Source organism: Ruditapes philippinarum, unplaced genomic scaffold (genome assembly GCF_026571515.1).
Source record: "Ruditapes philippinarum isolate M1 unplaced genomic scaffold, ASM2657151v2 ctg332_1_1_1_1, whole genome shotgun sequence".
NCBI lineage: Eukaryota > Metazoa > Mollusca > Bivalvia > Venerida > Veneridae > Ruditapes > Ruditapes philippinarum.
Genome location: NW_026860802.1, coordinates 136463 through 163245, shown reverse-complemented (window position 1 = coordinate 163245; position 26783 = coordinate 136463). Strand labels below are relative to the sequence as shown.

The window sequence follows — 26783 nt, the reverse complement described above, 5'->3', positions numbered from 1 at the left end:
AAAAAGTTCATTTTTTATTAAAGCTTAGAAAGATCAACATTTGTAGGTCTAATCAATTTCAAATTTGAATGCATGTAAAATATATTGGTAAAATTCTCATTGATATAAGCAAATTGTATGAACTTAATGTGTACTCAATAACCCATTATTTTTAACTGGCAAAGGTATTTCAAAATTACATTTTAGTATGTTGTATACATATAAACATAGTTTAAAAATACTCGGAAAAGTCGTATAAAAGGTTGATTCGGCATAATTATTTATGCGATCTTTCATATAAACCAGGTATTGTACGAACATATTAACCTGCCCATTTTGCATGCTTTATCCGGTGGTTGGATGGGGTACAATTATATATGCATAATGGGCAGGTTAATATTTACAAAAAAACATATAATGCAGTAAAAATGTCTCGGTTGACCTTCAGGTGTTGTAGAGGGCACCATGTTTAATCCAACCACGCCAATTGTTAACAATTTTACTTTTACTATAACGTAAAATATTCAACTTTTAAATTTTACCTCAAATACAAGTATTTGTCATTTTTCATTCCTTAAATTATTAAACATGACAATTAAATTCAAGATATTATATGTCAATAATGTATGTGTTAAACATTTACCTTATGGAGGGCGCAATAAATAACAAATATATTTTAGAATAGCCCATGCATTAATGGGAAATTGGAAGGAATATCCGGTTTAAGTTGTCTTTAGCAATTAACATATTTGAAAATAAATCTAGAAAAATACAAAATATATAGATTACTGGAAATGGTCATTTTCGCGACTTACAAATGAGAAAAAATACTAGCCAGAATCACAAGAGAATTGGCTGAAAAAATATCCGGCCAAACGAATTGCCCTCAATAATGTTATGAAAAAGGCAGAACGAAATTACCTACATAGATGATATTAAATAAGTGTAGGTTCAAGACTGAATTTATTGAACGAGTTGTATAAAATTATATTATGCGAGCCTGTGTCGAGCATAATATCATTTCTTTCAACGAGTTCAACAAATTTAGTAATGAATCTACACGTATATAATATTCTATTTATTACATAACCAACATTACTCTTTATTGACGCGCTTATTGTGTAACGCTACATATAGCGCGTCTTCTCGCTATGCTTGCATAACGCAAATGATGTCACATAAAAAAATATGCAAGGCCGTGCAATACTGTTTTTATGGAGTCGTTAAAAAAAGATAAATAAGTTGCAACAAAATAAAATACAATGAAATATATTTTCTGACAGGTGTATGTGGTACGATTCGTAACGTCTGATATCCCATTGAGCTCTGCTATAGATGATGTTTACAGTCGTGGCCAGTAGCTTGAATTTACAACACTGCTCTCCATGAACAGACTCCATTAAACCGCGCCTACGATATTTTCAATTTGCTGTTTAAGGCGATCCATAGGTTTCCATTTTGACATTTTTGTTCACCTTTATAATAAGATATTTATGGATTTATTTATGGATGTAATATCTTTCATCCATACCAGTAACAACCGTTGCACACATAGCTTCGTTTTCTTATATATGTACGGTACATCACAAAATTAAATTAATATACCAACAGGTGTCAATTGTTATCTTTGTAATTAAAGTTTGTAAAACAATCATGTTATCAGTAATTAGATGATAGGCGGGTGTTACTGCAAGACATTTTATATTCAATGGAGTCAATTTATTCATGGGTTGATCTACAAGGCTACTTCATTATTCAGATTAAGAAAAGTTAGTACTTAGTTAAACTTAGTTAATCTAAAGCTACTTGTTAACAATACTTTCTGGTAATTTTCTATGATTTTAAGACATGCGATACACAATAAATGAGTTGACGCTTTGCATTGATAAAGGTCAAATGGCGGATGTAAGGATTTATCCACCACCGTCTTTTTACTCAGTATTATTTGAGTATAAATGTACGGTATTTGACATTCGTTTTCTCACAATAATAATCTCGCGCTATAATTTATCACGAAGAACTAAAATCCTGGCTTTAGAGATAACGAACATCAGTGCTGTTGACCATCCAGTAACATTTGAAAAAGAAATATCAGTACTCAAGTTTGATAAAAACATTTAATTGAATATAAATCAAACATATATTAAAATTAACAAGAATCAAGTAAACAAAACAAGTTTCTAAAATTAGAGCTATTTACGTGAGCATGAATTTTAGGGTAGACTGAGCAAAGTGAAACACCTTTTCGAGTTTTGATATGACCGGCTCGATTTTGATTTTTTTTGCGTGAGACACTTTGATGTTGATTCTTCAAACTGGGCGAGAAAAATATGTGTGGAGTGTTGCGAGTCAAAGTGAAACAATGCGTGGGGCAAAGCCAAAGCTAAACAGTAAGTATAATAGAGACAAAATCTCCAAACTGAAATATAATGACATTCAATTACATAATTCCATAATAAACTACTTCACCGGATAATAAGTTCCTGCTGTCCAGCTTGAACGGTTTCCTCTCTATTTTTTCGTCAATTGTTCTTTTTTGTTATGATATGTGCTTTGTACTTTTCATTCGGGGTTTTTTTCTTTCGCGCATCGCGAATTCGTGTATGAATATTAACGGCGACGCGGAATTGACTAATATCAATAATGTAAATCTAGTCATTTTTAATTTGAAAACAATTTTAAAATTAGTATGTCGTGGCCAAGAGCAGTGTTTCAGTTTGCCCTATACACCCTTTTGTCATCTGAACTTATGACAGTTCACTGATAAAGTACTTCACTCTATAATTCACATGTCAGCCTTGATCTCAAGTGTATATAAACTATAGCTGATCAAATTCAAATAAGGAATTTCACTACATGATTTCTTGTTTTGAATGATTTTCAAATCTTGTAAAAATTTACTATCTTAGTAAAACACAATATAGACCTCCTGTAAAATATTTTTACCCGTGTACGAAAGTAGCTATCGTTTTTACCACGATATCATTTCGCAATCGAGTGGAAGAGTAATTGTTATTAGTGAGTGTTAGTTTCAGTGAGTGTTTCACTTTGCCCTGATTTTGAGTAAAATCTTGACATGGCTTATTGATGAAATAAGGTAAATCTAGATTTAATTCATGTCTGAATCAGTGGAAGAATAACATTACTCTAAGGAAAGACATAGATCAACATGAAAACAAATCTTTTTTACCTTGTGAAAAATCATTAAATATCTATAAAGTCAGAAATAGCTATCTATGTATAAACTAATTATTCTGTACATTTATTAATTATATTGATCATACAATGGTACATGATATGTAACATAACATTTGTCCCTCTGACCAAGTAGAAGAACTATCCACTTAAACACTTTTCCCTCCAGTGCTTTACTGAAACTCAATGTTAGATTTTATAGTTTGCGTCGTAGACATGAAATAGTCCAGTAGAAAACATACAAGTTATAGAGACATAAAGTTCGTTAATCTTGGGCGTGACGATCGTCAACTCAGGCACGACGATTTCACAATAGCTTCTGTCAGAATTATGCATCTCAAGAACATCTGAAAACCCATGGCGCGTTCCTACTGTGACGTCATATGTAACGTCAACGTTTTCATCGAGGAGAAAAACTTTACTCCAATCAATTTTCAGTTTTCCATCGTCAAAAACAAACATTACAGGTTTCCCTGAAATGAAATAAAGCAAGTTTGTTGTTAGAATTACAAATATACACTTTAACGATCACAAATCTGACTTGAAACATACAACATTGACTACATACAGGCCTATACAAAATATGTCTGATGTTATACATTTTGCTCTTTCTAAATCATGGAGAAAAATAACAACAGGAAAGCCTTTCTATTTTTTTTTAATTAGAGCTATAATTATCTCTGTTTTTTTTTTGCAAATCTCAAAAGTTATAAATCATGCACCAGAAAGAAATTATTTCTTTGAAGTCCATTCAAAAAGAAATTTCTTGCATTTTATCTTACATTGTCAATTTTTTTAAACCTATACTAGCCTTTAAAATCATTTAATCTTATAAAATAGATTTAAACCTGTTACTGAAGGCTCTCTTTGGACTATGAATCCTACAAATACAGGATCACTGACATGGTTGCCGGAGTTAACTGCCCTTACTTCGCCTTTGTATAATTCTCCAGTGTCGAGCGATAGACCTTTAATATCTACCGCCTTACTTCTGCCAGAATCTTTCCAGTCAATAACTGTATCATTATGGAATGTTATACGGTATTCATAATTTGTCAAGCCTGACTGATCCTGGAATCCGTCCCATTCAAGTCTAATACACGTTCCGTCAGCAACAATATATGTTACATTAACTTCCTGGTATTGTTTAATTGATACGTCGTGGAAAGGAGATATTACACGAACTATTGCTTGTGAAACGTCCGGTGCTTTCGATGAAATAACAATTTTGTCAGATACGATATCAGATCCTAGTTCAACATTATTGATACATTTAACAGAGACATAAACATTGTCGCCATGTTCAAGGTTAAGTTGATCGAAGGTACAAGATTGCTTGGAGTCGGAAAGATGCATTACAGAAATGTCCGATTCACTGGGTGCTTTGCCTGCAAAAACGAAAAAAGATAACTAAATTTGTATGTCATTTTCTAATATAAAGAAACAAACTCTAGACATATGTTGTGTTGTAACAATTTAGAACAGCATATTTGATTAAAAAGGTGCTTATTTTATGAGCAAAGAATGAAGCACGTTAATTGTTTTTGGAAGAAAACGATTTTTTGGTTTTGTTCTAGCTTTTGCTTAGGCGAACTTTAATGTTTTATGTTTTAAGAAGAACTGATACTGTGAAATGGTTATTGCTGTATGGAGAGTTGGTCTGCATGCAGTGGTTACATTGTATTTACAAATGTACACATCAGTATGAAAGCAATGATCGTGTGTGAACATTATGATTAAGTAAAATATATGCCTGAAATTTCATAAATACTTGCAATGATCGAATAGTAAAATAAAGGAAAGTAGACGGCCTTCATACAATTTGTATAAATAAATTGGAACTTTGCCCTACCTAGCCAACAAACACAATATTTCACTCCACTTTCATGGTCCATAACGTTCCAGTTTACGACAATATCAAGTGAATCATCAGTTCCATTGCTTTCTTTGTGATTGTTATTTTCTATAATACTTGTCTTCAAATCCGTTATAACTGGTGGTGTATTATCATACTTGATTGGTCCCCCTTTAAATACAGCTCTGAGACCTGCATTATTTTCGGCAACTACTGTGGCATACACGAGTGCGTTGTGTTCAATTTCAACATCAATGACACTAGAGGCACCTTCAAGAAATGGTAACAAAGGGCGTACTTGAAACCCGTCTGAAGTAGTTCCAACACCAAGAAAAACCTAACAAAATAGAAAATTCAAAAAATATTGAAAACGTCAAATGTCTAGACTGAATAATAACAGACATATATTTTCTACTGTTTGTTTTATATCGACAACGAATCATCGATATTTTAAATGGTACCCAATAAACTGACATCATATTTACAAACGATTCTGATTGCTTAATGAATGTCACCGCTAATCATCAATTTCAAAATATAAAAAAAATCTTCATAGTGATATTCTTTTAGTGATAACTTTTTAATCAATGGTATATCAAGTAAAATGATGACAATTATAAAACTTATAATTAATTTTATATCGCTTACATTTTAAATATGCTAAACTATAACACAGTACGTACTTTATGAAGAGAACTTTCCTCGTCCGTAATCAGGAAATTCACAGCCAGTTGTGACTTTCCCATCTGCTTTATTTGGATTACATTGACATCATTCTGCGCAGTTTTTAATTTCAGACATTTTGAAATCTTTATTCCTGGAGGTTTTATTGTAGTATCAAGTTCCAGAGAATCAATCCGCATGTTCGTCATGCCTGTGAGTGTTGACATGAAGCTATACTGAAACTCAGCTGTTCTATTGTGATTTATTGTCACTGGTAAATGAGTTCTATGTCTGCCAATCGTTAAAACGGGCATCAATGCAATAGAAAAGTTGGTTAACATGCCAGATATTATATAATAATCATTTGCCGAGAGATCGGAAATAATTTCAACAGAGAACCCATTTTCAAGAGAAGTGTGATTAACAAACGCAGTCTCAAAACCCTCACAGGTTTTAAGTGATGGTTTTGTAACATCGATCAGCTTTGGATCAGATTCAGAAACATGACTTACATGGCCAGCATTATCATATGCTTTGACAAGACCTTTGTATCGTTTACCATGCTCTAATTTAATATCTCTAAATATATACTTTGTCAGAAGTCCTACGTTTGTAAATGAAATATTTGTATAATCCAAAACAAGGTCTGTGACAAGGGCGACATGATATGAACGGATGCCGCTGTATCTGTCCACAAAGCCATGCCAAGATATACTAAAAGATGTGTTTAATGATTGATAGTCAGTGTTCAAATGTTTGTCTGTATTAAACACGATTCCATCGACAGGTTGGTCCATATCAACCAAAAACCCGTCCGAGGAGACTGATATGTGAAGGCCAAGGTTGTTATATGCGTTAACGGTAAAGAAATATTTCGTTCCATGAGATAATTTTAAGTTTGTTAGAGTCAAATTCGTACTGAGGCCAACGTTTATTATTTGTTGAATATCGCTTCCTGAAATAAAAACAATATAACATTTTACAAAGGATACAAAAAGTAAGATTTAACTTTCGTTCGTCTTATACTAATGTTACTCATGAAATTAATACAGTTTTAATTGACTACCAAATAATAATATTTATTTTTTTATTTCATTTTCTATTTTAACTAAGACTTGTTCACGCCCTAGCTTCGGCTTAAGCATTGTTCAATATCAATACAAACACATGCAGATGTGTTCATACGGCACATTTACATCTGAGGCGTGGTGACAATGTTAATAAAAAACTTAAAATTAATTCTATCACAATAGCATCTTAAGCAAGTTGTAATCGTGTGAGATTAAAATAAGACCATTACAAACCATTAATAGACGTCCCAAGCGAAACGGTGTAATATGATACTTGTCCCTTCCCTTCAGAAAATACCCCATTCCAGCAGGCCGAAACATGATCCATCCAGTCAATTATGTCGTAATCAGACAGACAAGTACTATCTGAATCTTTTATGACCTTTCCTTTTGTCACATGTGGCGGTGTCTGGTCGACATATAATGGATCAGATGTGAATGTTGCATACATATTTTTGGAATACCAGGCTCGAACATAAATGATATAACCCGTGTCATGCTGTAATCCGCTTGTAATCGGCAAACAATAAATAGATTGCTTGTTCTTACCAACATCGTTCCATGGCCTTTCTGATTTAAGATCAAATATTCCTTCACCTACAGGCTGATCTTTAATTCCCATGCTCCACTCGTATCGTTGAATTAAATATTCGTTTTCTTGTGCAAGCCAGTGTCCAGAGAGGCAAGCAGAGGAAACAGTCATATTCAAAGGATGTACAGGCAAACCGCCGAAAACGTTTACTTTTGGTAATTTGAGCCTGGTGACGTCTGAATCACTGAGCACGTTGCACGTTTCATTTAAGTGCACTTGGACACATTGTTGTCCAATGACTGCGCAAGTACAGTCTTTATTACAAAAATGCACGTCACACGAGTGTTTCTGAATTTCAAGGATACCAGATGAATTAAAGACACCGCTTTCGGTCAGCAATGCAGTGACAGTAATCCTTGCCATTGTACTATTAAGTCCTGCAGTATTATTAGCCCATAATGTCAATATGAGAAGATCGTCTTGACTTACATGTTCATTTAGAAGAATTTCAACATGACAATCTTTACTATCGTTCGCTTTTATTGCTAGATCCCCTTGTGATAATTCATTTCCAGTGTAACTTTTACTTACTTTCAAGAAAAAGAAGTCAATGGAGGATTCTGCATCACTGAAGCCATACCACGTAAGAGATAGCCTAGATTTTGTTCTGTTATTTAAATCAATGAAATTCTGCCAGATCATGGGTGGTTTGAATCCTCCTTGATGAGGAGGTGTTGAATCGATCAAGATATTATCAGATCTCGCAAAAGAACAGAGTCCGGCTACATTACAACTTTCTACGACGATGTAGTATACATCTCCGTTATGAAGCCAACTCTCTGCATTTAAGTTTATTGTCAGTCCGTCGACGTTACCGACATGAAGATGTTTTAATGGTGTATGACCTTCATGGTGCGTTTTCAAAGACACTATATGACTAGCAATTTTACTCTCAGAATCTTCAAATTTCCATGATACATGAAGAATAGACTTGTCCCATTGTGCCTTTATACCTACTGACGAATTATAAAGATGTAAAAAGGTAGGTTTCTCTACTAAAACTGGAGCTGTTGTATCAATTTCAAATGCATCCGAGGATATTGCAACCTGCATACCTACTTTATTCACAGCTTTAACTGTACAATAATACCTGATACCATTCGTCAAGTTTAGACCCGTTTTTATAATGCTTGACTCAAGGAGACTTGACGAAAATGGTAAAATATCACAAAGTTTAGTGTTGGTTCCGATGCATGTTTCATAGTGTTCTATACCTGACTGTGGGTCTTCAAATCCTGCATACTGTATATGAATTGTTCCTCTGAAAAAAAAAAGATAATTATCTTTGAAACTGTTCTATTATAGACATTTGAATGCCATAAAAAGTTACATTTACTTTGTTAGTTTTGTAACAAACATATTTTTAAACTGGATTGATTTTTATGATATATATTTAAACAAGAACTCCTCATAGGCGGGGCAATATACAGCCGATAACAAATTTACAAAAAGGTACCATGGACACATGGACAAAAATGTCCAACAAAGAAAGTTAGAAATGGCTTAGAGGATAAGTTTTCAATAAAACACACATGAAAATATACAGTCTAATTTAATGCGTATTTTAAGTTAATTGTTGATTTCAGTTTGATTATAATAAATCAATTAAATCCAGAAGGTGGTAGTTAGTTAATTAAAGAGAAGGGCAAACTTTATTTTGTTTTGATAATACATTCTTGCAAATAAATATGAAATAGAAGATATGATTAAAAGGGGGCATAAAACTATCAATAATAAGTTTATGGAAGTGAAAATCGAATATGACTTGTGTTTTAATTAAACATACTTACATGCCAAATATAAACATAATCACTAATATCCTAAAGTTATGTTGCGGAAAAAATTTGTCTACAGAAAGATATACCATAATACGTCCCCAAAATGTTCGGCGCACAAAAATAAGCATTTGTTTACCCATGTGGTAAATATTTCCTATGTTGAGAACCAGATCCAACTCTTACTGTTCCACTGATTGGAGGAGAGTTGTCCAGCATCAAACCATCCGAAGATATTGTACGACATGCCTCTGCGCCATTACATGCTTCAACAGTTATGAAATACTTGACACCGACGCGGTATGTTCCATTCCAAGTTTTATCTGTAATCACAATTAAGTCATTGTTTAATTGTTCAATAGTCGGAAATGAAAATAAAAAACTCTGTGGCACGTTCAAGTGTTTTAATCACATACGGTTTCATCAAAAAGCTGTCAAATTATATGGAACACATTTTACATGTTAAATACACTCGAACACAATTAAATTACGTTGTAGTTAAGAAAATTAACATTTAAGGTATACTAATATCCGATCCATTTTCAAATAGGTTCACATTACTTTAAAGGCTAAAAAAGAAAGTCTCTTATACTTTGACAAAGATCAATTGTACCTGTTTGAAGACCAACATTAACCATGTTTTCAATGTCATCAATAAGTGGTCTGCTACCGAGACCTACGCGGTAGTATCTAATACCACTTTGTGGATCGACAAATCCATACCAGTGTCCTTGTATATAACTCAAAGATGCTTGATAATCTTGATCCTTCTAAACAATAAGTAGATGATTAGAATAAAAAACTATAGTTATAATTACTGAATAGTATCGTTATAGTTATTTATTCAAATTAATTATAAAAATGCAGACTTAATGATGTACCTATTGAATCATATCATAATTATGACAGCGCATGTTATCAACGTAATATTATATTCTATTTTATAACACCTGTGTACTAAAATGTATATTTATACCTCTCGTTTACTTTCATATACTGTTTGATAAAATAGGTATACTGTTAAACAATTGAGGGCCAATGATGTGATTGTTAATAGAATACAAATGATTATTCACCAAATTCTTTCCGAATAGTAAATTCTATTTTGTGACATTTTGTTAATCTCAATACAAACATGATAAAACGATCATCAAACAATTTGGGCATTCGAATTCGTTAAACTTATTTTCTATCAATTTTGCGTTCAGGACGTATTATAATTAATTAAGATACAGACATATAAATAACATTACTAGTTTAAATGCACATATGTCAAACGTTATAAAACAGCTGTAAGACCTAGCCGAAGATGATAGAATATAATGGCAATAAATAAACTTTGCACGAAACTTTAAATCAGGAAAGAAACGCAAAATTAAAGCATACGAAATATTAATTTACTTACATTAAGCGTCCTATCTCCGTCAATAACATGTCCGCCCGTTGGTGGAGACTTGTCCAGAACGAACGGTACTGACACAATATCCGATAATAATCCTGCTCTGTTAACAGCCTGTATTGGAATAAGATAAGGTGAATGAAAATGAAAAACCATCATACCTTGAAGTTTGATTTTATAATTTTATACAATTTTCTTTACATAAAATTTTTGGTATCTTAACAGAAACCGTTAACAGAGTCATTACATATTATAAAATAATTATGAAAAATATTTTCCTGTATCATATGTAGCAATAACTTTTGTTTTATGATTCTTCACTGAATTTGTCCAAGATGCCATTTCAGATTTTTTTTAAATATTAACTGAAATGCACGCGGGCTTGGTGATTAAGGTTAATCACTTTTTGTTCTACCAAGTTAAAATTTATTATGTCCAAGAGTGAACAAACCTTCACAGAGATATAATTTTTACGACCATCTTCCACGATTGCTGGAAGAGTTACTTCAAAATGATCTGTATCGTATGTTAGTCCTGTCAAAATGTTTTCAAATCCGTCATCTGATCCGACACCGACTTCAAAGTTTTTAATTCCACTTTGATGATCTTTAAACCCCGTCAGACTTATTTTACATTTTGGAGACCTTAGGTAAGGCAAACGATCCAAAACACTTTCTATGATTATAGCGCCAGTTTCAGGAGGTGATGTATCGACAACTAGCGGCATTGATGAAACAGAGCTTGAAAGTCCGGCTTGGTCTGTCACTGAATCAATTAAGCAATGCTTCATTACTGATAGATACAGATTATCATGGGAATACATTTAAATTTTTTTCTACTACACGCCTCAAGACTCATGTGATTTATTATAAAAGGTTAGCAAGTGAGTTAATCTGTGAACATACTGCTAGGTGAATATATACAGAAATGTGAGAGTGCAAAGGGCATTTAAAATCCACACAAACGTTATAGAAATTAGCAATTAGTCCGTTAGTGATCAGATAATAATACGACAGTAATGATATTTATTTTATACTTTTTTAGAATTCTTAGAATTTACGTTAAATACCTGTTATAGTTACATATACATCCGTCCCATCCGTAAAAGTCACATTGTGTTCAACAATACTGTGTGTATTTCCAATGACAGTTTCATTTTTTACTTCTGTGCCGCTCGGTCGATTCCCTGAAACGACCAAAAAGTACCCAAAACTTAGGATTTCCTGTTTTTGTATCGTATCTACATAAATCATAAATTTCACTTTTTCTGAAAATCGCAATAAAACAAAAATACTTTTGAACCGTATATGAAACAAATAAACATGCAAAACAAACTGCAACTAGAAATGTGTCCATAGGACACTGATGCCCCCACACGCCACTGTTCTGTCAATCTTTTGACTCTAGTTCAAATATTTTTTGGACTACATGTGCCACAAGTTGAAACTAAAAATCAACAAAGAGCCATAATTCTGTTAAATTTGTTCGCAGCAAAAATTCCTTCCTTTACTACCATCTACACATTAAGGTTGTTAATCCCTGGAAGTTTAAGCAAAATCTGACATCCGGTTTAAGAGGAGTTGCGTTCACAAGATTTCGGGACGTACGGACTGACGGACTGACGGACGGACGGACGGACAAGTGCAACGCTATATGCTCCCACATTGTGGGGGCATAAAAATGAAGAAACGAAATTGTCTATGTAATGTGTAAACATACCTATTGAATAGGAATAATACTTTATTCTGTCTCTATATCCAAGTTTGTTCACGTCGGTATTGTCATCAAACCCCTTCCAATATATATCTATTTTTGATGATTCTGTCAGGTACCCACCAAAGTTTTTCACAAAAACTTTTCCCAACGTAGGTGAAACATCGTCAATTATGAAGCCGTTACTGCATGACTTGATTTCAGGGAGTATATCTTCAAATGACTCCCTAGGCACTAAAGTCATGTTTGAATATGCACAAATATAGAAAACCTCGTTCCGTTTGAGTAGATTCATGTCAAATGGCATAAATCCGTTATCACTTATTGCAGAATGGACGCAGTCCTTGTCTTTATCGCAGTCTATCGATTTAGCTAATTCTGGTGTTCTCTTTAAAAACCACGTGACATTACGATCTGTGGCATGCATCAATACGCCAGCAATGAGAGTTTCAGATGTTCCAAAATCTACCTCCCTGTCATGCAGGAGTGACATCTTACTTCCTAAGTTTGAACTATGAAGCATCTTGAAAATATGATACACAATAATAAAATTAAAACTGTGATAAATATCCTTATTATTTTGAATATATTGGATGTGAACAAGTTTATAAGACGTAAATTGTCACTTTACATCAATTATTACAAATATTGCCCCAGTGCTATGTCAAGTAAATATCTGATTAATTTACTTTGTTACCTCTTCCGGAGTTCTCCTATACTTTAATAACTTGCAAGCTATATGTTATTTTTGTTATCATGTTTTTTAGTAAAGGAAAACAAAGAGAGACCAAACTGAAAAATCTTAAAATATGTCTTAAGCTTATTAATACGAAATCATGACACATATATAGGCAAAACTATCCGTGTTACCTACATAAAACCATGTTGTATATAAAGGTTCTGGTCTTTTGAATAGTATTTCCCGCTTTTAAAATATTCTAAAAATGTCTCATTTTGGTCACTTCAGTATAAAAGCTAAATTGGAACAATGTACAGAGTCTTGGTTTAAAATAACAATTTCAAATGAATAAAAAATTCAATGAAGTAAGAAATGAAATGTCGCATTTCAAAACACATCAACTACAATAGTATTTAAAAAAGAGAACTTAGCCCCCATAAAAATTACGACAAAAGCATTGTACCTCTTTAATCATTTGCCATGAGTTTGAACCTATATCCATATCGTAAACAGTGTCTATATCGTACACGGATTTCATGATAGTTGAAGCTTTTGTACATTCTATTGCAACGTTACCGGCTGTTGAATATGCCCTTATGCAAGCGAATAAAGTAGTGTGTCCGTGCACAGGTAAAAGTACACACTCTTCAACCTGTAAAAATAAAGACAATTGTGAGAACTGTATTTATTGATAACAATTCTTACAGTCAAGAGCAATAAAAAAACAATTTAGAAAACAACAGCAGACTTGCTTTGATCGAGTATATAAAATATTGTAAAGTTCATCTTTCACGTTCCCGATCACTGACTTATAATATTCATTGGTATACTCTTACGTCGATAAATAACATACTTACTAAAATTATTTAAATTGATGCGTTTTGTTTTATTCAAACATACATACAGATATAGAAAATAACTAGAACGGGCTTGATAATGCAATATTATTCTAAAATATGAAATCTTTGGCCCTTGAATTTACACTTGCTTTCCATTGCTGAAAATGCATGTTAGACTTTTTTTCAAAACATATTGTCTGCATCATTGTGGTTTTACATAAATGAGATCACTGATATCAAATGTATTTGTCGTTATATTTATCATAATTGTGTTTACGGAAATTCACAAAAATAACCTTGTAGCTATTTACTGCAGTGGCTGATTTGATGACCTTCCATTCCGTCAACACATCATTTGCAGCTTTGTCTCGGCTCAATGACCATTGATATATGGTAATCTCACTCATAGATTCGAATTTTCTCCAAGATATATTTGTAGCGATGCATTTGTTGTTGCCTTCAACGGTTAGGGCTGCATATTCTATTTTCTCTGGTTTAATGTTGCGTTCAATTTTAAAATGGCGCGACAGTGTGTAGTTTAAGCAGAAGACATTAGTACACGACATCAGAGCAACGGCATATGTATTTCCCAAATTGAAAATATGCTTTTGAGCAAACACGTGAGTTGTGTGGCCTGATGACCTTTGCCAGCTAGACATGCGAATCATTTTAGAATCAAGGAATGAGGCTAATGCAACTTTGAACTGTAAATTCTGTAACAGTTCTGACGCTTTGTAACTCCAACTGACATAAAGATACCGATTTCCATTCACAACGTCGTACTCTTTTTTACGAAGCTCTGCAAATACTGTATTACTTATGTCGGAACTAATCATCATGCAAGGACGTTTGATGAAGGGTATAATTTCAAGTTTTAATCTTTTATTACTTCTGTCATACATTTTGCTATATTCAAAAATGTCGTTAGAAGTTATATTTAGGTCAAAAGAAGCATTATATAAATAAAGCTCATATCTTGCACCAATGTCAGAATCACCTGTAAAACAAATTTCTTGTGAGGATCCATTTACAAAAGACCTTGTACTAATATTTGTGAAAGTATGTCCAATCTTGATGTTAATGTTATTTAATAAATCAGTTTTATTCAATACTGTTAAGCCATTGGACGTAGACGTAGTGTTTCCCCCAGAACAAGATGCACGAAGGAGAACGAAGTACTTGGTATCAAAATGTATATCTGGCGAACTGATGCACGACATTTTTGAATTGTTTGTGTATTGAAATGGAATGACATTTGCTTGTGTCCAATCTGTTCCAATTCCGATCTCTATATGTATTTGTTCATGGTGTTTAAAACCGATCCATTGAGAACATATTGTGTTAGGTTTAAAATGAACATCGACGTCTCGGTAATTCCCATTTAAACTGCTAGCAGTTCTTGCAGGATCTATATCTTTAACAACAGCTTGACCTGGAGGATATCGCGATGGAATTTGAAAAGATTCTGTTTCGTTGATAGTAAAATGACCGGCGTTGTTATATGCGTACAATCTAACAGCGAAGTGCAGTCCTTTATCTGTATCTATTCTTTGCAGCTTTTCAAGAGGATATCTGAAACAACCTCCTGGATAACTAGAGCATAGTTCTGCGTCATCCAAACGCCATTCAAGCAATGGTGTTACAGTAATCCCGTCGTGCACTGGGAAATAGAGATATTAGTTTAATATAGTATGACTATTAAATATAGTTAGAATTGAACATTAAGTTTACATTATATATAATAAAATTATACGACTCCTACACAGTATTTTTTTAAAGATAATTACATCAATTAAATGAGCAGTTCGTACATAACGTCGCCTTGTTTTCATTTAAAGTACTTTCAAATTAAGCACATAAACTGTTCTAAAACTAGAATGAAACAATGAAAGTAACAATACCTATCTGAAAAAAGATTTGATTGATCTTTTCATTTTGCTCTAAGTCAAAAATAGAATCATCTTTCCAACCGACAAGAAGCTTATCGCCGCTGATTGTTACACTAGGTGTCTCTTTAAAGTATGGTGGAGTTTCATCTATCATGATAGGCCCTATCACTGATACTGCTTCTTTGTGTGCTTTACTTATTGCTTTGACATGTATATAGAACAAATCTCCCGAGCCAACCCCTATATGATGCATATGGAAGAACTGTTTACCGTTCGTAGGTTCAAAGTCCATAATGTCTAAAGCTGATGAGTGTCCTGACGTCTGACTTAATCCGACAGTAAAGTCTTCAATTTGAGCTAAGCCCTTGGCAATATCCCAATTAAGAACAATACGGTCATTTGGTAAATATATTATTGTATCGTATGTATGTCTCGGAAGCTTTTTACATAAGAAATCACCAATGTCTGTGTCATTGTTTAGAGGCCCGGCGACATTTGGCAAAAGCTCAAGTATGGCTGATTCTAAAGTGTCATTTGCACATCGTTTTGTACACTCAGTGCTATCTGGTAACCTTTCTTTTCTTAAATCCGAAGTTAGTAACCAAGCATTTCCCTGAAGACAAGTGATCGACTCTGACCATTTACCATGTTCAATGCTTATGTTACGAATAGATGGTGCTACATTATCTTTTGTGATGCCATCTGAACATGCTACATTAGAAGGCTCAAGTGCATTATTGATAGCAATCAGGTTTACATATTTCTTGCCAGTGAAATTAGCCTTAAGTCGTATAGAAGTTTCAGTATGCAATACAGTAGTGAACTCTGATATTAAATCTGAGTCATTGAGAAGTTGGTTTGAATTGTCAAAACATATATCAGCCAAGCCCAAACGATATTCTTTGATGCCGCTCTCGTGGTCGATAAAACCATGCCATCTGACAATAAAGCTGTCGTCACTTGTATAGTCAATATCCTGCGTACCAACAGAACCTATTAAGAGAAGAATTAAGCATAACACAACGACATGGCAAGTTGAATTGATAAACAAATTTCAAACATTAACTTTCATTCATGCTTTTATGTACCAACTTTTATTTCTGATCATGAAATCCTTTAATAGCTTATAATTTCTTTCTTACCTTCGTATACAACTCCAATTTCTGGAGGAGAATCATCTACTAAGATATCGACCTGCTCTATGTTCCAAAGCTTTGCATTGTTTGTTACTTTGATAGTGAAGACATAGTTACGGTTGTGGTTTCCTATATGTTTGTTAGCATGAACTAGCTTGTTCAGTGGAATACTGTACTTAAAATCTTCACATTTTCCAATGTCAGGACAATAGCAACTGTCAGTGAGGTTTTTGGGACAACTCTCCTGTAAATTAAATTGACATTTAGAATTAGAAATGAAATTGCTCTACGTTAAAATCAGTGAGTAAATATGTTATATGATGCATATCTTTATAGCTGTTATATCTTTGATAGAAGAGATTCGAGAGTATTAAGTTTTGACTATATATGCAGAATGATACTGTATCCGCTAACGTAACTAGTTAAAATACTTCTGGGTAGTATGATAAAACTTATAAAATATTCCGATATTTTTTTTCAATAATTCAGAAATACCATGATGCAACCGTAAATATATCTTACATTTTTTGTCTTAAACGATAAGAACTTATAAAACATTTATTAGAATATCTTAAAACATCAAATACATTAAAGCTTACTTTCTCTAACTGAGAAACTCCGATCACACCTGTGCCTAATTGCTGTTTAGGATCCATGGTTTCAAATGTCCATTCAATATTCAATAGACCACTATGAGGATCAAGCGCTTCAAATGTTAGGTTCATCTTTGAAAGATCTGTCCCGTCATGTACAAATAACCGTTTTACTCCATTTTTCATAAGCCAAATATTATTGATATGCGGTACAGATCTGTCAATATAAACTGTTCGATTTTCAGCGTGTGTATTATTAACAATATCGATAGCTTCGATGCGCACATTGTATATCTGACCATCTCTGAGGTTAAACGAATGGCAGTACGATTGCTGAAGGAATTTAGGAACAATAGTGTCCGACGAAGTTATAACACCATCTCTGCCCCATGAAAATTTAAACCCTGTGATTCCATGAACATTTGGTGTACCTGAGACAGGTAAAACTCCATTATTCTGTTCATAAATTCCTTTTATTAGTCCATGACTATCAGGATTTATTTTCCCTAGGAGTTGGTTGACCATGTAATATTTGTTAAAGAAATAATCTTTCCAGTTGAGACAAATATCATTGTGGTGAGTCTGCCAGGTATAATTTGTAGCGATTGAAGCAGATACTATGGTGAATGGTTTATCTGCCCTAGAAGTGATGCTTGTTGTATTGTCATATAATACAAAACGTCGAGCTTGTCGAACGTTGTCCGCAACATCTTTAACTTCTAATGTTATTGAATAAAGTCTAGGTGTATCAGACGTTAGATTTAGAGTCGCTTTTGTCAAAACTGATCCCGAGACGTTCACTTTGGTGCTATATACTTTCTTTGTATCAACTAATCCATTACTTACTTCGTTAACAGTTATTTCATATGACTCTATCTGAGATGCATGCAAGCTGTTTCCTCCTCTCGGTATTGGATCCATCCAACCAGAAAATGTAACGGGTATAATTGGCGATCTTGTTATACGATTAGATATTTGCAAAGGTTCAGTTTCACCACCAATACAGTTTCTTTTCTCTAGGCAATGCTCCGGGCTTGAGTCGTCGTAACGGTAGCAAATGGTTTCTGTCGTTGAGGTCTTTGTGTATGGTAATGCATTTTTAATCGTTATAAAACCCCGAAAGTCTTTTCTTTTTACATAGCCACCTCCTTTTGCCTCGAACTGAATGCAGAGCCTTCAAAACAACCGATAACATTTCATTTTTAATATAAATCGATTTTTTTGTGCAATACGTTTACAAAGTCATAAAATTGTAAAACTTTTTTATTGTGTCATTCGAAACAAAATGGCTTTGTATAATTGGAAGAAAGAGTTTGTGAAATTTGTTTTATCACATAAACTGATGCGCAGGAGTGTAATAAAATCATTTATCACATACCCTCTCCGGTTTTACGACTCTGTAATCTAAATGGTATTGCACGATCGTGTATATATTTGACGTGATGTCATTTGCGTTCTATCGACATAGCGTTAAGACGTAAATGGTAGCGTTATACTTTATGCGTGTCAATGAAAATGTGATTCATTTTGCACTGTACACATTTCCTATTTTAGGTATGTGTTAAATAGAAAAGACATTTGTGTAGCTCCATTACTTAATTTATTGCAATAGTTAAATAAGATATAAATGATAACCAGATGCTCGCAGAAAATACTTTAGCCGATTTTTTCTATAAATTCAGTATTGAACCTACCCTTTTTAATACCACTATTTCTTAGAAACGATGTTACACGTGTAACGCCATTAGCGATATACTAACAATGATGTAAAAGCACGTTAATATAACTGCGTCAATGAAAAAAATGCCTCTTTTTACAGTTATCGTTCTTATTTTGGATTTGTGTAAGTTCAATACTAAATTGATTTATCTCGTTGTATAAAACAGAAGCTCTAGTTCTCAGAATATGATTATATTCAAACGCAAAATAAATGAAGTATGGACCCATCACTCATTCAATATCCTCTATTTATTAAAGCAGCATGCCTGCGGATAAAAGCAGAAAATATTCAATCGTACTTATATTTTAAAATTCTCTTTATATACATAAAATACTTGAAAGAGATCGAAATGTTGCTTTTAAACGTTCATATTTAACATTTGAGTTTCGAAAATACGTCCCTTTTCCCATTTCGGGTTATACATTCATTTATTATTCTACGTTATTATTTAATACGAATTACTGTTAGTACAACGTGACTGAAGAGGACAATAACGGAATCTGGAAACAGGACGCACGGGATCCAGGATCGTATTAATCATAAGAGAAATGAAAAATAAACTGCATTGTTTTAGATATCTCTCGTAATGTGTGGCATTGAAAGATAAAAGTTTTAACTAGATAATTACACCATATATAATTACATGTAGTCTAGTATATTGATTTAAACATATGCTCTAGATATTAACCAACATTGAAATGAAATACTTTCCGGCGCATCAAATACGGAATTCTTCCCAACCTCTGTTTTGGAACGTGACCATGAATGAATTATCTTTTCATGTTTTATCCCAAAAATAACTATTTAAATGTTACTTTTGCACGTAAAGTTGATATAATTATGATCTTTGATTAATCATCAATTCTTTTTTCGCATTGTGAACACTTAAAGGTGAAATTTACAGGTATGAAATTTACGGATGTGGTTAAAAGATGACCCCGTAGAAAAATCATGCTTCTGTTGGTATTTATAACTTCCGTGAGCCATTTTGTTATTTAGTAATTTTCTATAGCTTCGTTGGTAAAGTGATTTTATACGCAGATATGATAGCTATAACATAAAACTTGCTATGCGCTATTCAGCAAACAAGAAATTGTAATAGAGTATCATCCGTTTCATGAAAGTTATACATAAAGCACACAATAGTATGATTTTAGAAGTGTGAGTTTTAAATCTGGACTTTCGGTGCAAGACAAAATAAATGCTAGATCTGGAACTGCAACAATAAATAATAGATGTATAATAAAATACAGTGGAAACATAACATTTATATTGACCTTTAAAATTCAAGTGTGACTTTGATGCTTGAGATTAGGGTGAGGTTGTTGAGCATAACACGCCGCTTTTCTAGTGAACATTAATGCCATTTTTTCAAAATCTTTAAGAGAACGAGTTATTGATCAGACACGAAGTTTGACAGCCAGAATGACTGAAAGACCGACATATGTTTTAGTTCATTTCTATATCCCTCGTTTGTCTTCGAAAAGACATAGGATAATAAACATTTCAATTTGTTTATCGAGTAACCTTTATTGAACATGTCTATTTTAAAAACAACTCGCTAATTTCTTCTTAATTTTAGCCACTGCCAAAAATGTTTTATATTATTTGCCTATATCTAAATTTAATTAAACATTGTTATTCTTTGTATTTAACGAAATTCTAGATCTTGAATCATGTGTTTACTTCTGACATTTTCTTGATAACTATATGAGATGACTGTGACCTAGGGATAAGACGCTCTCTTAGTTGTTGAAATAGAGAGAACTAAAGAACCGCTAAAGAACACCCAAAAAGACAAAATATTGAAAATGTTGCTGGCTTGGTTTGATTCTGTTCATGGACGGTACTGGAAAGTGTAAGTTACCGTCCATGCTCTCACGGGCTTAAACAGAATTTAACATTTAACATGAATTGATAAAATTTGGAATTTTAAAAATCCTAAACCTATGTTCCATTTTTTCTTTTGTAAATATTGGAGTTTCTTTCACCTTATGCATGTATTCATAAAAGCAATGCTCGCTTGTTGTTTAAAATCACTTTTTGAAATGTTTAGGTGCAAAATGTAACCAATTAAAAAAACAACAAAAAAGCCCACTTTATTTTGCAGGATCAATTCCTCTTGATATGCTAAGGTTATTCAGATTTGGACAAAACGCTAAATGTGGATGTAACACTTAAAATAATTAAAAAAGTGATGGTAATATTTGCTAATATTTGAAAATGGAATTCAAAATAATGATAATAAGCTAACTCATATCGGTGCCCATAAGGTTTCGTTGTCCTTATACTGTATGAACGGATGGAAATCCATGAATATAAAAATAATAAAAAAAACATATAGCAATGGTAAAATCTAGATTGATAAGACTTATAGTAAAAGTTATTTGCTTTTGAAATTTTAACAAATTAATGGGTAGACTATTCATAAACAATGTTGTTGACCCCCAATTTATTCGCTTATCATTATCATATCCTAAGATCGTGCACAATGGAAATAAATTATATGATATTCTTATCTGTGTTACTGTATCACATGCCTTTTAATTTCTGTTTTACCTCAGCTGCTACATCTAGGCATTATTAAGTCATAAATTACCACCTTTGCCGTACAATCTTGGAACGAAAGTAACGCTATATACTCAGGCAATTTGAGATACCTTAACAAGTCAGCAATGAAATCTTACAATTAATAAAATACCTACCTTTCACCGTTTGCAAGCTTGTATTCTGGTTGCGGCAAGGTGAAATTGCTTTCATGAGCATCTGTCTCTTTAACATTTTCACTGTGACTTCTATCAGATGTAAGCACTTGTGTTTCAATAGTTCGTTTCCTGCCTATATTTTGGAATAGTACGTATAAACAGAATCTTTAAAAAACATTTTTAAGCAATATATTTTAGCGGCGGTTTATCTGGAATAGACTATACACATGACATTAAAATGGCATTGTGGCCATCCAAAGGTACATGTATATAGTGAGAGTGAACAGGTGAAAGTCAAAATAAGTTTACATATTGCCATAATTCTGTTTAAATTTCATAACACTTACTTACTTCGCAAGAACGAAAAGTAATTAGAAATTGGAAATTACCTGTAACATTCAATTTTTGAAAAGAATGGGACAGTCTTATTTTATTTTAAGCAGATTTATATTTCATATTTCATCTTAAAAATTCCCAGCATCAATTGTTAGTCAATCAACATCATAACAGTAAATCTTATAGAAATAAAAGTCAATTCCGTTCAACATGAAAATAAAAAATGAGCAATGTCACTTTAATATTGAACTTTATATTTCATAGATCTACGTTCTGTTATGAACAGCTTTAAGTCTTGATATTTAACACGAAAAGTCATAACGAATGAAAAATGAAAAATAATCATTATGCAAACTTTCTTTACCATCGATCTGTTCTTTTTGTAGGTATATAGAGGTGTCAGAAATGCCAAACTTTTCTTCGCTAATGAATTTTGGCCGTTTTGTTGCATAAGCTGTGACATCAATTATAAAATCGGACTGCATGTCAATAGATATAGTTGTTGGTTGAAAATTGCCGTAGAAATCCTTAAGATCCTGACATTTTCCCGCCGTCGTTCTTTTAGCTTCACCATTTACCCCACCCACTCGCGTTTGACAATTATTGATTGAAGGCGTATTAGAGGCACTCACTGGCAAAATAATATTACATATTTTACAAGACATTTCAACGTTATACATTTAGTTTTCATCGTTTTAGCAACTTAGTAGTAGTTCTAAATACATGGACAAATAAATACAAAAAACACAAATTTCAATTATGTAACGGTCATGTATAAAATAATTATTTATTTAAATTCGGTTGTGTTGGAAGCTATAATATTATTGAAAACTTCTCAAATCCGTTCCTGGAACCAACGAGTACTAAGAAATGAGGGTCTTGCTCACGAGAAAAAAACGACTTGCCCCTGGTGTGGACCCATGCAGAAACAAGTCTTAAGATTACCATTTCGACAAGTTAGCCAATAAAATGATTAAACACAAACAGCAGAAAGTGATATAACGAATGCATGCAGTCAATCAATCCCTAAAAGGAAGTTTATGTTCGGATAAAAACATTTTACTGTTTTATATCTGCATTTAATGAAACTATCAATGTACATAACGGTTCGTGATGTTCGTTTATTGAAAGCCGTAACATAAACAAGATCAAAAGAAGATTACATTTAAATACGAGCAATGTTAAACTATCTATTAAATTGCATGACTGTGCTAAATGAATATACATTCTTTTCTTCTGTAGATAAAAAACATAATATACAATCTTGTAAACAAGTTTGTTCAATAAGCAATCATTTTACATCTCTTACGTATCGTGTGACTTATTGCCTAAAAGACACAGTCTGATTAAAAAAATGAAAGTAAAGTCCAAAACTATTTATTTGTAGATCAACATGCATCAATGTGTTTGGCCTATATGTTAATTTGCTGGGTATAAATATTGTTAATGTATTCTGTCACTGATATATTTGTATTTGAGACATCAAGAAAAAAAAATAAAATTAGAAATGTTCTTACGTTGGCACATAGTTTGACTTGAATTTTTTGCAAGAACGAATCCCGGTGCACATGAACAGCTGGTCGTTAGTTCGTTAGAACATCTGCCCGGCCAGCATGGATTGTCGTCAAATGAACACATTCCTACAGGGGAAAAACCAAGATATGCACAACATTAAATCCATGTTTTTTGTACAATAAAATCAGTGCCAAAATCAGCGTTTTAAAGTATTCTCTACTATCTTGCAAACATAACATGCAAATGTCTTGTTATTTGCAATTAACTAACATCATCTAACCATTTTAAGGGTTTTGACACGCAATAAATATCATAATGATCAAATGTGGAAACTACGAAGAATCCCGAAGCTGGTTCAGTTTGATCGACTTTGTTAGGCCGGTTATGTTTTATTAATGGTACCGTCAACATACCCTGGCACATTTTATATATGAAAAAGTTGAATTTGATAATATCGGCGGATGTTTCCATTTGAAGGTGTAATTGCAACTTTTAATTTGATACCTTCGTGGTAGGCGGGTAGCTAATTAATAAATGCGCCTTAATCAAGAAAACAATCGGCGGAACTAAATAAGATTTTATTTGAGAGCGGATCAGATACTATGAAATTCAAAATAATTATTTTACTAGCACAGTACATACTTTCACATTTTGTGTTTAAATGAGTTCGTTTGTAGAACACGTTGTCATCTATACATTTGTCACAGACAGTGTCGGAAATTTGTGTGCAATGTCTTTGTTCGCACAGGTCAATTTCTGGACATTCTGTAATAATAAATATGAGTCAACAATTATATCTAATACACTGTTTGTAAATACTTTGAAAAGTAATCGTTTTTAGTAAAGTCCGCATGATCTTTATACGTAAGTTCCGGGATTTGTGTTTCAATGAGTATAGATTTCGGATTGCAACATCCTTTAAGGTCCCTGTACCTCAAATCTTTTGTGGTCTTATATAATAAACCTAATACTGCTGAATGAAGAATTATTAATATGATAAGTTATAAAAACATACCTTACTAATATAGGACCAAATGTAACAGTTCATGTAAATAAAGGGAGGATATATAAAAAAATTGATAAAGTATTGAACAAATTTTCTATAAAAAAATTATGTACAATTGTAAGCAATTCTTGGATGTTTAAACATTGTGTTGAAAACGTGTATAAAAAATTCAGTATGTTATATCCTTACAATCAACATACAGAATCTTTAAATGAATTAAAAAAAGGCAATTCAGAACCAGAATGCAAAGTTTATGACAAAGTCAAAAGCATGTGTTACTATATGTAACTGAGAGCCGAGTTTTTGTGTCAGGTGGCGACGATTATTTCGTGTAAAAGATTGCTTAACGTTCATCTAAAAGATGAAATTTAAGTATATATATATAAATAACTAACAATTGCCTTCACCTTTTAACGTGATAACATTAATCATAGACAAATCATATTTCAGAGAATGATTATCATTGTCAATCAAAATGTACATATTAACAACTATAAGATCTGAAAAAACCCGGAATTATGTTATAAAGAAGAAAGGACAAAATTCTTAACCCGGAATAATCCGGCACCATCCAGCGATTAGATTTATACATTTCTAAATTGTGTACCACAACAGCTTTCACAAAATATATCGCCTCAGTTTGAAAACTGTACTTCTTGTAAAAGATACCTATTATTGTTCTATATTTCAATATAAGATATAAGCTACATCATCGTTGCTTATTAGTTACATTTTATATACCCTTAACATATTATGTAAGCATGGATTAGGTACAATGTAAGTGACAATTAAAGAATAAAGAGAAAGGTAATTGCAAAATTGTAATTTGTTTTTCTTAATCAAATAGATAAGTGACAGTGATGAAATCTGTGCAGAAAAATAATAATGATAATTTCGAAAGAAAGGTAATCATAAAATATAATTGTAAACAAGACACTAGAGTCGAGTGTATTATTAGAAACATAACGTGCGGAAAATAGAAACTATAAATCACAAACGTGTAATACATACAAAGACTTACTACAAAATAGACTGGTTCCATTTAATTCCAACACACTCACGGAAATACAGACATGCCTTTGTCAATATAGCTGTAAACACATGTACCCAAACAACTATTTTTTTTTATAAAATACTTGGTTTTGAATAATTGGAAATAAGATATCAATGATACCTCACACATAGCATAACACATGTGTGATGGATAATTAATATAATTACTAAACTTTTAAGAAAAAAATCAAAAGTTTTAACAGAAATGATTTCATCAATAAATGATGGTGAATTTTGAGAAAGGATCACAGGTTATGAAACCTTAAAATAAAGAGAAGGGTAATTGCAAAATTGTAATTAGTTTATTTTAATCAATTAGATAAGTGACATTGATGTAATCTTTGCAGAAAAATAAAAATAATAATTTCGAAAGAAAGGTAATCATAAAATACAGTTGTAAACTCTAATTGATTATCAAGACACTAGAGTCGAGTTTATTATTAGAAACATAACGTGCTGAAAAAGAAACTATAAATAACATACAAAGACGTACTACAAAATAGACTGGTTCCATTTTATTCCAACACACTCAAGGACATGGCGTTGTCAATATAGCTGTAAACACATATACCCAAACTACTTTTTTTATTATAAAATACTTGGTTTTGAATAATTGGAAATAAAATATCAATGATACCTCACACATAGCTTAACACTTGTGTGGTGGATAATAATAATAAATATAATTACTAAACTTTTGAGAAAAAAAATCAAAAGTTTTAACAGAAATGATTTCATCAATAAATGATGGTGAATTTTGAGAAAGGATCACAGGTTATGAAACCTTAAAATATAACATTTGAAGCTTTGAAAAATATACTATGATTATTTTCCTCTTTATTTAACTGCACTTAAACAACCGAAATGGAAATAACATTCTGACAGCTGAAATTGCTTTGATCAGTAAATTCTTGTTTGCTGACAAATGATAAAGCCCATAATTCACTTACAAGTAGATAAAAAAGTGAAGGATTAGAATAAATTAGAAATATTAAAAGTTGCGAAGCACTGCTGTAAGTAATTTGCTTCATGCTGGGTTTAAAATATATATATATATATCAAGCTAAGATA

The 26783-nt window shown here is 32.5% G+C and overlaps 1 protein-coding gene across 6 annotated transcripts in view; it reads right to left on the bottom strand.

The window, feature by feature from the left end:
- Positions 1–2077: 2077 nt before the first annotated feature.
- The window catches only part of LOC132713433 (uncharacterized), a 68087-nt gene continuing 43381 nt past the window's right edge, over positions 2078–26783 (bottom strand). For 4 of the 6 annotated variants that reach the window (XM_060696032.1, XM_060696035.1, XM_060696034.1 and 1 more), the window contains 20 exons: positions 24296–24418; positions 23656–23778; positions 22503–22769; positions 21803–21935; positions 17384–18551; positions 16791–17028; positions 15661–16641; positions 14056–15419; positions 13384–13572; positions 12248–12764; positions 11598–11714; positions 10980–11293; positions 10535–10642; positions 9743–9899; positions 9269–9452; positions 6997–8615; positions 5713–6647; positions 5027–5366; positions 4023–4562; positions 2078–3647 (listed from right to left, as the gene is read on the bottom strand). In XM_060696032.1, the coding sequence (XP_060552015.1) occupies positions 3364–3647; positions 4023–4562; positions 5027–5366; positions 5713–6647; positions 6997–8615; positions 9269–9452; positions 9743–9899; positions 10535–10642; positions 10980–11293; positions 11598–11714; positions 12248–12764; positions 13384–13572; positions 14056–15419; positions 15661–16641; positions 16791–17028; positions 17384–18551; positions 21803–21935; positions 22503–22769; positions 23656–23778; positions 24296–24418 (9701 nt within the window). In that variant the 3' untranslated portion in view covers positions 2078–3363. The remainder of the gene's footprint in view (positions 3648–4022; positions 4563–5026; positions 5367–5712; positions 6648–6996; positions 8616–9268; positions 9453–9742; positions 9900–10534; positions 10643–10979; positions 11294–11597; positions 11715–12247; positions 12765–13383; positions 13573–14055; positions 15420–15660; positions 16642–16790; positions 17029–17383; positions 18552–21802; positions 21936–22502; positions 22770–23655; positions 23779–24295; positions 24419–26783) is intronic. The other 2 variants (XM_060696030.1, XM_060696031.1) reach the window with 2 other exon arrangements.